Consider the following 12,702-nt stretch of genomic DNA (forward strand, 5'->3'; position numbering starts at 1 on the left):
GGAGAAACATTACTTGGGAATTTATCCGAATCAAGAACCAGTAGATAAAGGCATCTCAAAGGCTGGTATGAAGACTAATTTATTTAGCTCATACCTGTCCAGATATAGCCTATGCAGTGAGTGTAGTGAGTCAGTTTATGCACTCACCGAGTGTGGATCATATGACAGCTGTTATGCGGATTTTAGCTTATCTGAAGTCAGCTCCGGGAAAAGGAATTTGGTATAAAAATTTCGGTCATCTTAGGATTGAAGGATTTACTGATGCTGATTGGGCATGTGATGTGACTGATAGGCGCTCTACTTCTGGATACTTTAAGTTTGTTGGTGGAAATCTAGTTACTTGGAGGAGCAAGAAGCAAAATGTGGTGTCAAGATCTTCAGTTGAGGCCGAATTCAGAGGTATGGCACATGGAGTATGTGAAGTTCTTTGGTTACGTAAGTTACTTTGGGGTCTAGGTTTCAAAGCAAAAGAGGCCATAAGCTTGTATTGTGATAATAAATCCGCACGGGAGATTGCAGAGAACCCGGTACAACATGACAGAACAAAGCATGTGGAGGTTGATCGTCATTTTATTAAGGAAAAGCTTGAGAAGAAGATTGTGTCAATACCGTTTGTGAACTCAAAAGAGCAGCTTGCAGATATCCTCACTCATGCTGTGTAGTAGATCTTTTGGTGATTCAGTTGTCAAGTTGGGCATGTGTGATATCTACGCTCCAACTTGAGAGGGAGTGTTGCCGTGAGTAGTAATTAAAGGGTATGTAACTATGTTGTAACTATTAGGAATCCTTTATTAGGAAGGATATATGTGTGTGTCCTTTATTGTTTATTGTTTCCTTATAGAACAAAGATTGTATCTTGTATATATATTTCAGTTATGCAATACAATGAAAATTAAGCTGTAAAATTCAATTCTTACAAGGTTCGATCAAAACTGAAGTACCTTTAAATTCCACCTTCAATAGAGGCAACACGGTTCCAGTCACCTTTTGGTCTGCTTACCCAAGGAATGACCTCCTGACAGAAGGCATATTTGCATTGGCTGAGATTATGCCGAAGGACATAAAGACATGGGTTCCGGCCTATGATGACGATGATTTTTGCTTGAAGTTTAAGTCATCACGGCCTAAAAAACTTAGCCCTCGGAGCTACGCAACTATTAAATGGACGATCCCAGAAAGTGCATCTTTCGGTGTCTACAGGATTAGCCATTTTGGTGCCTTAAAGAGTTTATTCGGTTCATTCGCCATTTCACATGTTCTTCTAGTGTTTTTGTATTAAGGAAAACTAATAAAAAGAGTTTGAAAACTTTGAGTTTTAATGATAAGGACAAAATAAAGGGTAAAGTGAATAGTACTAGGATTGACTTTTTAGTGTAAAAATGTGGTTTTTCGTTAAAGTGAACAGTATCGTGGGTTTTTCGTTAAAACTCCCTTTGTATTACCACAGGCTGTTGGACATGCTGCCGGAAGGCACACTTTCACCACTTTAGATTATGTATAAAGGGAGCGCCAATGCCATTGACGTTCCCTCAAGGCTTCCTTGTATTGTTATACTCTGCACAGAGTTAGCAGTACATTGAAGCAGCGGGAATACTACTCCGCGATATCTAATGTCTTAGTCAATGGAGAAATTACAATTTTACAGTTTCAAATTTCCCTTTTTTGTTATATGCATTTTAGCCAAATATAGCACAAAGTTTGGAGCAAATTGGTGAAGATAAACTAACTAACGACGCCTTGCCTAACAGTAACCACCAAACGACACAATTCCGAATCGAAAACCAAATCAAAAGTTGCCGGCTCAACGTTTTCTTTACGGAATATCCGAGGCGGCCAGTCGACATCTTTAATCACAATCACGAGTTAATTACAATGTGATTAACACCGACCGTCCGATTGAAAGAAACAGAAAAAACACCAACAGCAAACGGTCCCACCAATTGTGGGCCCCGACAAACCATGAAACCGGCATGACCCGTTTACCGTTACGACAACGTACGAGTCCCGAAGCACTCGCATTACATCCCTTCGCGTCTTTCAATTATATTCAATTCGATCCGATTCGATTACGAAAAACGTAGCACGCAAAAACCGATGTCGGCGGCGATCCAATGGACGACGGTCGGGATGGTCGCCGCCTGGTACGGCTCCAACATCGGTGTCCTGCTTCTGAACAAGTACCTGCTCACGAACTACGGCTTCCGGTTTCCGATTTTTCTGACGCTCTGCCACATGACGGCTTGTTCGGTGCTCAGCTACGTCGCCATAGCTGTGATGAAGGTGGCCCCACTGCAGAGCGTGAAGTCAAAGGTTCAGTTCGCCAAGATCTCCGGGCTCAGTGTCGTTTTCTGCTTCTCCGTCGTTTGCGGTAACGTGTCGCTCAAGTACCTTCCCGTGTCGTTTAATCAGGCCGTCGGCGCCACCACCCCCTTTTTTACCGCCGTTTTCTCGTTTTTGATCATCAAGAAAAGGGAGGCGACGCTTACTTATGCCGCACTCATTCCTGTTGTTGCAGGTGTCATCGTTGCTAGTGGGGTAATCTAATTTTTTTTTCCTCCTTTTTTTCATCTATGTTCTTTTCTGATAATTTGATGAAAAATGTCGTTTTGTTAGACTTTCTAACAAATATGTTAGGTTGTTCAACTGTTAATATGATATGCGAATAGAAATCTTATAATTCAACAATATAACATGTTAGACTATTTGACAGTATAATTACGTAATGTTAGGTTGCTTATAAAATATCATATCATTACATATGATGAAAAATTGAGAATGCGCCCTTTTTTTCTTCTTCTTTTGTGTAGTTAGGAGACTATTTGTGTTCTATTCTTAAGGCAATGTTTGGAACTGATTTTAGAATAAAATTATAAGTGATTTAAGATCATCGAGAAAACTAGTGTTACCGTTTAACTAGAGAAAAGTTAAAAATGCTTATGAATTGGAAAAACATATGCGACAGTATTTCTAAAATAAGCACATGCTTTCAGGAATGTCTTAGTTTACATTTTTTGACACGTTTCTAATCTAGTAGAAGCATTTATGAGCCTAAGTGGTTTCTATAGGAAATATTATAATTCCTAACAGGCTACCACAATTGGATTTTGTTTGAAGAGTTATCATCTGTTTCACACAAACTGTTATTGGTTGCAGGGAGAACCAAGCTTCCATCTTTTCGGGTTTGTTATGTGTATTACAGCTACAGCTGCAAGGGCATTCAAATCGGTGCTTCAAGAAATTTTGCTTTCCTCTGACGGGTAACTATTTCTTCCATTCATTTTTTTCTCTGTCAAATTTGCATGGTATATAAGAAGACTTGAGATTCAAACTATTTGTTTTTCCAGTGAAAAACTGAACTCTATGAACCTGCTGTTGTACATGGCGCCAATAGCAGTGGCGTTCTTGCTTCCTGCAACCCTGTTGATGGAGCAAAATGTGGTCGGAATCACAATCGAACTTGCTCGGAAAGATATCAAACTTATTTGGTACCTCCTTTTCAATTCTTCCTTGGCGTATTTCGTCAACTTGACCAATTTCTTGGTCACCAAGCATACAAGTGCTTTGACCCTTCAGGTAATAATTTCTTAGTACCTCTCCTTCTGCACAAGACGAGAAAAACTTACACGCAAATAGAATTGTCAAAGTGATGGTATTCCATTATCATGTGATGTTGTGTGCCTTAACTTGCTCACTTGGTAACACATTATTGATTTAGGATACTGTCATTTTAACATCTCAGTTGCATGTAAGATATTCCCCTCATTTTGACACCTAGGGTTTTAAGCTTATAACTTTATAATTGGTCGTTTTTAAAAACAGGTGCTAGGGAATGCAAAAGGGGCAGTTGCTGTGGTGGTTTCAATTTTGATATTTAAAAATCCAGTGTCATTCATAGGGATGGTGGGTTATGCACTCACTGTCCTTGGAGTTATTTTGTACAGTGAAGCCAAGAAGAGGTATACTTCAATCCATCTCTAGGGCAAATGTTTAGGGCCAATGCCCCCATTTTTGCCCATTTTTATTTTATTTTTGTCTACCCCCTAATGCGTGTGGGGTGATTCGAATTTAGAAACATAGAATTTCTTTCAACGTTTGAAACAGAAGCACCATTGTAATTACAATGGACATTTTCCAAGAAAAACAAAATAGCTCGGTTGTAGTTCATCAGCAGCAATATACAGGTGGTGTGAAAAACCATTGATTTTCACTGATTTTGGGACAGAGTTTGCATTTTTTTTTTCTAGGAGTCGAGTTGGGTATAGCAAAGTGCAATTTTCTGAGGGAAGCAAAAGATGTATGTGTGAATAATTCTTTTCTAATTACAATGGTAAGAATAATGAATCTTGACCGTCGGAATTCCTCAAATAAGCCTTGTGTTGGATTATCTAGTGCGATTTGCACCCTCACAAATTTTATTTGTGTACCACTACATTATGCATTCCACATGCAGAGTGCAACAATACACAAAGGTAGTGTGAAGTGCACTCTTAGATATTTATTATTCTGTACTATTCAATGGAGACATTACCATTCTACAGTTTCTGACTACAACCAACCCAAGCCAATAAGGCTCCTCGTAGGGATCGGTGGGGAGCATCTACTGTAGCAGCCTTACCCTTAGTTTGGTATGCAGTAAAGGGATGAATCTGGTAATTGTGTCGATAGCTTGTTGTGTTTTTGTATACTTCATTCTCTCACTTTTGGCTGGAAAAAACAATTTCAAATTACTGGCATTGTAGCCAAATACAGCAAATTGGTGCACGCTCACTAATCAAGTACCATCCATTTGCCCTAACACTAAACACCAAATGAAAAACAAGTCCTAATCGGAAAACCAAACCAAAGTTTCCAGCTTAACGTTGTCTTTAAGAAATATCCGAGGCCAGTAATCCACGTCTTAAATTCTTAATAATAATTAGAAGTTAATTACAATGTTAACATCCTCTCTGCTTGCTTAAAGAGTGCAAGTTCCTCCCCACAAAGTACAAGCCAAAATGTTGTGAAAAACGGTGCGTATTCAGTCTCCCACCATATTTCAACAGTTCAAGCTAACACTCACCTGAAAAAACATAAAAAGCATCAATCTACATGATTAACACGTCGCAACATCAACCGTCCGATGACAGAAAAACAACCATCAACCATCCCATGGACGACGGTCGGGATGGTCGCTGCATGGTACGGCTCCAACATCGGCGTCCTTCTTCTCAACAAGTACTTGCTTACGAATTACGGCTTTTAGTTTCCAATTTTCCTCACCCTCTGCCACATGGCGGCGTGCACTGTGCTCAGCTACGCCGTCATAGTTCTGATGGAGGTGGTCCCACTGCAGAGGGTGACGTCCAAGGTTCAGCTCGCCAAGATCTCCGGGCTCAGTGTCGTTTTCTGCTTCTGCGTCGTTTGCGGGAATGTGTCGTTGAAGTACCTCCCTGTGTCGTTTAATGAATCCGTCGGCGCCACCACCACCTTCTTTACCGCCGTTTTCACATTATCGATCATGAAGAAGAGGGAGGCTTTGCTTACTTACACCGCCCTCATTCCTGTTGTTGCAGGAGTCATCATTGCTAGTGGGGTAATCCAAATTTATATGAGAATTATTGGTTAAATAAATTACAAGTCCTTTTTGCTAATTTTGGAAAATGAACACGACAAACATGATCAACACAAATTTTGATACGAGAGTTTCAAATGTCCATGCATATATACCGCTTAAGATTAACAAAATCGACGACCTTCAATTCAACACCTTCGATCATTTTGTTACACATGTTATGCTTTGTCACGGTCGTGTTGATTTTCTTATTTCAGCAAAAGAGATTTGTGATTGTTTTATATATTGGCCAATTTTACAATTTACTCTTATTTTCATCATCACTTTTATTTTATTTTATTTTTGATAAATTGATGAAAATGTCTTTATTTTGGACAATTGAGCAAAAAATGTTATGTTGTCATATTATTAATTAGAATAATGAAATAAGTACGACCACATAATATAATACATTATCTATGTTGCATTCTTCGACATGTACGAAATATTACAAAATCAGATGAAAATAAAATGAGATTTTGTATGAAGATTTAAATACTGACTGCCATGTTGTTATCTTCAACATCATATAAACTGTTATTTGGTTGCAGGGTGAACCAAGCTTCCATATTTTTGGGTTTATTATGTGTATAACAGCTACTGGTGCAAGGGCATTCAAATCAGTGCTTCAGGAAATTTTGCTTTCCTCCGAAGGGTAGCATTTCATTTTCTTCCTTTTTGTGCTATCTCATTTGTTTTGGGGTGTGCTATCCATACCCTCCTTTTTACTTCTCACACACTTCTTGTTAATTTATGTCCTTTGATTTCTTTACTTCAGTCGATCCAATGTCCGCAAATTAAAAGGCTGTGTATCCACACACCCCTTTGTTTTTTGGCTTTTCACTAGCAAGTGTCATAACACTTTAATTGATAAAGTTGTTAATATGTGACCAACATAGCGTCGTTATTTGATTTTGATTAGTCCAATAGTTAAAATTTGTAAAATCGTCATTTCAACTAATTTCTCAAAAGAGTAAATTGTCATTTGACCTCTTGAACTATTACTTCAATTGAAATTGACCCATGAACTATTTGTTTTGATAAATTAACACATTGACCTATTTAAATTAGTCAATCAACCCCTCATCGTCAGATTCGATGAAATTTCATCAACTTTTCCATCAACACTAACACGACTTTACACTCAAAAGTGAATCACAAGATGGTAACATACCAGTATTTGATGGTACAATGGATGAAATTCTATCTAATGTGGCGGTGAGAGGTTAATTGACTAATTTCAAATAGTTTAAGGGGTTAATTTACGAAAAAAATAGTTCATGTGGTCAATTTCAACTAGGATAATAATTCAGGGAAGCCGAACGACATTTCACTTGTTCTGGAAAAAAAAAAGGGTTCTTTAGATATAAACCCTTGCAACTCTTATTTCCTATATAAAAACCCACCTAATTATAAGCATCCAAATAAAACCCAAATTTAAAAGTGATTGCCATGTAGGAAAGTAATTGACATATTAATACAAAATATTTACAACTTGTACCACAATATTCAAAATAAATTAATAAATATTATTGCTCACCTTAATTACAATGAACAAATAATTTATTGCATATTATTACCCCTAACACACACATATATATACATATATACGTTCAAATGTATACAGTACTACCATAAGCTCAATATATATATATATATATATATAGTACTACTATGCGTTCAAATATATGTATGTATGCACAGTACTACATATATGATCAAACATATTATACTAATTAATCTACCTATATGTAAATTTATGATGAGCAAATAACATATATTTTGTAGGTATTTTATCTTGTATGCATCATCATATATATTGGGCACATTTTATTATTATATGTACAAAATAATGGGTAAAATAATATTGAATAAAATAATAATATATTTTTTTTATTTAGGTACATTATTTTGTATACATTGGGTTTGCTTTATTATGTAGGTAAATTATTTTGCATGTATTTTACATATAGTGGCGAAATTATTTTGATTTTTTTTAAGCAATCTAACATTTTAAAATTCGAATAGTAGGTGCACTGAATTAAATAACATTTTCTGTAGGTAAATTATTTTGCGTGAATTTTTACGTATACCAGCCATGTTTTTTTTTTTTTTTGTTATATATATGTGTGTGAAATCATTTACCTACATTTATATGTAAAATATAATTTGTTGACTTAACTAAGCATGTATTATTACATATATTAGGCATGTTTTGTTGCTATTATATATTAGGCAATAAATTTATTGTTTTTTTATTTTCGTAAAACCATTAATTCTCCCTTACAATCTGTATGGAACTAATTGTGTACATAAAACATTCAAATAGGGGTGTTTTGGGCATCAAAAATTTTTAAATGTGTAAAGTCAAATATAATTAATGAATTTGCTGATGTAGAATCTAGTTAATGAGTTTTATTTGAGTAAAAAACTTATGACAGGTTTTATGTAAAGAAAATTAAATTTCAAGGGTTAAAGTCATATTTTTAGAAGAAAAAACCCTGACGAATTTTCAATGTAATAAGAACAGAAAAATTTAATTCAAATTCAATACTTTAAATAAACAAAAAATTGGAATGGAAATGTGCGAGAGATGGTTGTGGCTTTGCTTGCTCTGTACGTTTATATATGTAAAACCCTAATTCTATGAGCCGTCTCCTGTTGGGCTTCGACCCACAAAGAACTCATACAAAGAATTTTCTATGATACGTTTTACCAATTTACAATTGATTTCCAGGGAAAAACTCGACTCGATGAACCTGCTGTTGTACCTGGCACCGATAGCAGTGACATTGTTACTTCCTGCAAACCCTGTTGATGGAGAAAAACGTGATCGAAATCACAATGGAACTTGCTCGGAAAGATATCCGACTCATTTGGTACCTCATCTTCGATTCTTCTCTCGCATATTTTGTGAACTTGACCAATTTCTTGATCACCAAGCATACAAGCGCTTTGACCGTTCAGGTGAAAAAAAAAAAACAAAAAAAAAAAAAAACATATTTCAGTTATCTACTTCTCGGAAAATTCTTCTGTACGGACTGTGGTAAGGTGCAGTCGCACAAGGCCCCGAATTTGAAGGGGCCCCCAAAATTTTTGTCATCTAATCTAATATTTATATGTAATAATGTTCTATATTTAAAAATTTCTTTTGTTATGTAATAATGTTCTATATTCTATATTTAAAAATTGCTTTTGTTATGTAATAATGTTCTATATTTAAAAATTGTTTTTGTTAACACTTTAAAATTTCATTGTGCACTCCTTATAAGCGTATTTTTTTCCTTTCTAACACCTTAAAAATGGTATTCTTTTTTTTATTTTATTATATAATAATGTTATATATTCAAGTGAAACTTTGAAGTTAGAAATTTTGAAGTTTTTTTTCTTTCCTTGTTTGATTGTTTAAGATTGAACTGCTTTTAATTATTTAGTGAACGTTATATGTAACATCCCACATCGCCCAGGGGAGTGATCCTTATATGTATATTCCCATCCTTACCTAGCACGAGGCCTTTTGGGAGCTCACTGGCTTCGGGTTCCGTAGGAACTCCGAAGTTAAGCGAGAAGGGGGCTAGAGCAATCCCATGATGGGTGACCCACTGGGAAGTTGCTCGTGAGTTCCCAAAAACAAAACCGTGAGGGAATGGTAAGCCCAAAGCGGACAATATCGTGCTACGGTCGTGAGTTCCCAAAAACAAAACCGTGAGGGAATGGTAAGCCCAAAGCGGACAATATCGTGCTACGGTAGTAGAGTGGGCCCGGGAAGTGATTCACCCCGGGCCGGGATGTGACATTATATTTGTTGCTCTTTTAACTTATTATTAACTTTGAAGTTAGAAATTTTGAAGTTTTTTTTCTAACACCTTAAAAATGGTATTCTTTTTTCAATTTTATTATATAATAATGTTATATATTCAAGTGAAACTTTGAAGTTAGAAATTTTGAAGTTTTTTTCTTTCGTTGTTTGATTGTTTAAGATTGAACTGCTTTTGATTATTTAGTGAACGTTATATTTATAGCTCTTTTTACTTATTATTAATGAAATTTTTAAGTGATTTTTTTCTAACATCAATACATTGTCCTACCTTTTTTAAAATTATCTTAAGAAGGGACCCTTTCATAAATTTCGTACAGGGCCTCCAAAATCTTAGAGACGACCCTAAGGTAGGTCACACCCCTTGTGTGTGCGTTACTGTATACAACAGTCCATACAGAAGAATTTCTCCTACTTATGACAATTTAGGGTTTTAACTTTCAAAGTTTAACTGTATAATTGGTATTTATATTTATTTAAAAAAAAAAAAAAAAAAAAAAAAAAAAAAAAACAGGTGCTGGGGAATGCAAAAGGGGCAGTTGCTGTGGTGGTTTCAATTTTGGTATTTAAAAATCCAGTGTCGTCCATGAGGATGGTCGGCTATGCACTCACCGCTCTTGGAGTTACTTTGTACTGTAAAGCCAAGAAGAGGTATAGTTGGCTTGATTTCGATTAATATTATACAGCGATTAAGTGATCATACAATCAATGGAAACAAAAGATGTATGCCTAAATATGGTTTTGCTCCCGATTACAACGGTAAGAACAACGAAATCTTCGTCAGAATTAGGCAAATAACCCTTCTAATAACCAATGTTCTAAAAATTGGTCTAAGTGGTGAAGGCCCGCCCCGATTTTGAGCAAATCGTTTAGAAAAATCGGTCTGGAGCTAGGCGGCACCTATGCGGTTTTTGTTATATATATTTTTATTAAGTGTGTACTTTTTTCTTTTTTGGTTTCATGGTGGTATACTTAGGTACCATTTGGTACGCAGACGGGATAAGATGGGATGGGACAAGACAGGACGGAATGGAGGTTCCGTGTTATGTTTGATACGCGCAAGATGGAACGGGACAATTGTTTCGTTTTGTGTTTGGTAAGCCCATGATGGAATGGAACCAAAAGATTAAATGACTAACGTATCCTTGTTTCATCTGTTGTTTGGTATAATGTTTATGCTTGGGACGGGACGGTACATTTTTTTTTTTTTTTTGTTCTTTATTTATTTATTTTAACTTGTTCATATTTGAACACATATATGCTTATCTATGATATATTTTTTACACTAGCACATGATTGAAGATATGTTATGCCATGAATTCCATCTTGCTGACCTCAAGATCATGGATAATTGCTTGAAGGTTACTAAGAATGTTGAACCATTTGATCTTGATGTGAATAAACAATTCAAGGGGACTTGGATCCAAATGCTTTTAATCCACATCATTCGAAATCAAATGCAAGCACAAATAACAAAACCCCAATATGGTATCAGAAATAAACAGCAATGAAAGCATCTCTTTAACTTGGATTGCTTAAGTTTACAAACTCTAAAATTGATGGGTACAAGAAACAAATCCCGCAGTTAGCAGATGAAAATCTAAAACAAAAATCCTTCCAAAATGAAACCCGACACCAAGTGCACATCAAGCTCTCTATTTCTTCTCTTCCTTTTCTGCCTTTGCTGCCTTCTTGAGCCTAGCACCAATATGGCGTGTGTTCATCTTCTCCACACGAAGTTTGTCGTATGCCTTGAATGATTTCAACTCATTGGTAACCTTCACAAGCTCAACTGTGGGCTTCTCACGTGCAATTGGAAGGTAGGGGCCTTGGAGCTGGGTGGCATTGGCAATTTCCTTTGCAAGAGAATCATCAGCCTGTAGCTTGAAGACCCTCGAGAGAACGATTCTTCCTACGATGATCAACATAAATTCCAATGGTTGGTTCAAGTTTCTTTGGAATCCCAGCATATTGGTAAGTAAACAAGGTAAACAACTTGTTAAAATCATCACATAAAAGCTCATGTGTTAAACCAGACGCAAAATAAAACACAAAAACTAATCTAAGAATTCCAAATTTAGGATCATGTTTATATTTTTATGGAATTTGGCGATTTGCAAATGTTTCGAAACTGAAAAACAATGTGTATTTTATTTATTCTTGTAACACTTCATCTTGTAATCAACTTCAATAAACTCGTACAATAAAAGATGGATCAAATCCAACACAAACAGACCACTTATCAAATACAATTCCCAAGCACAAGTTAGACCAGTGAAACCAAGAAAACTAATTTATTTTCTCTATTCCCATTCGAACGTAACTACTTACACATTTAAAGTTCATCGAACCAAAATTTAATAAAAATCCTTAAAACCAAGTCCCCAAATTTCCCAAACCAAATAAAGCATAAACACTATTTGAAAAAAGGCTAGCATTTGTTACACCAATTTACAGAATAAAGGCATGCATGGCTGTACCCGCTCAACCATCATGCCATGAAGTGAGTAACTAGCTTGCCTAACCACCAAGTCGCCCCTGCACAAATTCTTAATAAAAGGGTAGCCCTACGAAGGGTTGAGATTAATCTTAAGACTGGCACTAGATTGCTGAAGGGTGTAGAGATGGGAGAATAATTAATATAGAGATGAAAAAAAAGCTAGCTTTTGGATAGAGGTGGCTTAACTTAAGATGAGAAAGCAGAATCAAAGCTAAACTCAAATCTTTTCATTGCCACCTCAGGAAAGGCAGAAGTTAAACCAGAGAAACCAAACCACAAACATACCATTACTGTCACGCCCCGATCCCGACATACGTCTAGGATCGACACGTGACGTCACTCAAATACTCGTATATCTCACATACCCCGTCTCAGAAATATGGCAAATTACAATTCGAGAATCAAATTGCAAAGAAATTTTTCGTTTACCTTATGGCTGCATCTAACCTCCTCGTTAGACTGCCTACATACCCTCAATAGGGATCAAGCCATTCGTAGTTCACTTACACAAAATCAGACGTTATTCCACTAAATTCAAGTAGAAAAACATAGCATTCCTCAATCATTTATTATAACATGACAACATGTAGTTCCTGCACTCAGGCTACATAATCAATCCCCATGAAAACATGATTTTTCTCCCAGCCAACATAAAAATCATTAAGTCTCATCATGATATCGCAATTCACAACACACATCATATTTAAGAGCCGACTAACACAAAACCTCCTCTAGCCACATTAATTAATTAAATAATGAGATCAAAGTAAAACAATCATTCTCATATCTTCTAAA

General features: G+C 36.0%; 2 protein-coding genes and 1 pseudogene across 2 annotated transcripts; 2 read left to right on the forward strand and 1 right to left on the reverse strand.

The window, feature by feature from the left end:
• Positions 1–2,066: 2,066 nt before the first annotated feature.
• LOC137723709 (putative sugar phosphate/phosphate translocator At3g11320) lies at positions 2,067–4,211 on the forward strand. Its single transcript, XM_068462903.2, has 4 exons — positions 2,067–2,535; positions 3,154–3,257; positions 3,345–3,573; positions 3,820–4,211. Exons 1-4 carry the CDS (start codon positions 2,095–2,097, stop codon positions 3,976–3,978), a joined length of 933 nt encoding a protein of 310 aa, XP_068319004.1. The 5' UTR covers positions 2,067–2,094; the 3' UTR covers positions 3,979–4,211.
• A 908-nt stretch (positions 4,212–5,119) lies between these two features.
• Positions 5,120–10,083, forward strand: LOC137722067 (putative sugar phosphate/phosphate translocator At3g11320; annotated as a pseudogene).
• Positions 10,084–11,062: 979 nt separating this feature from the next.
• On the reverse strand, positions 11,063–11,377 carry LOC137722068 (large ribosomal subunit protein eL13z). The gene has a single exon (XM_068461057.1). The coding sequence runs from the start codon at positions 11,375–11,377 to the stop codon at positions 11,063–11,065; it is 315 nt and encodes a 104-aa protein (XP_068317158.1).
• Between the last annotated feature and the right edge of the window lie 1,325 nt (positions 11,378–12,702).

Source organism: Pyrus communis, chromosome 4 (assembly GCF_041283825.1).
Source record: "Pyrus communis isolate YQ-2024b chromosome 4, ASM4128382v1, whole genome shotgun sequence".
Taxonomy (NCBI): domain Eukaryota; kingdom Viridiplantae; phylum Streptophyta; class Magnoliopsida; order Rosales; family Rosaceae; genus Pyrus; species Pyrus communis.

What these genes read in the sequence shown, in the direction of transcription:
- LOC137723709 (XM_068462903.2), top strand. Translation starts at nt 2,095, where the DNA reads ATGTCGGCGGCGATCCAATGGACGACGGTCGGGATGGTCGCCGCCTGG. An exon ending in GTGTCATCGTTGCTAGTGGG is followed by an intron (nt 2,536 to 3,153) that starts GTAATCTAATTT and finishes TATTGGTTGCAG; the next exon opens with GGAGAACCAAGCTTCCATCT. An exon ending in ATTTTGCTTTCCTCTGACGG is followed by an intron (nt 3,258 to 3,344) that starts GTAACTATTTCT and finishes TTGTTTTTCCAG; the next exon opens with TGAAAAACTGAACTCTATGA.
- LOC137722068 (XM_068461057.1), bottom strand. Translation starts at nt 11,377, where the DNA reads ATGCTGGGATTCCAAAGAAACTTGAACCAACCATTGGAATTTATGTTG.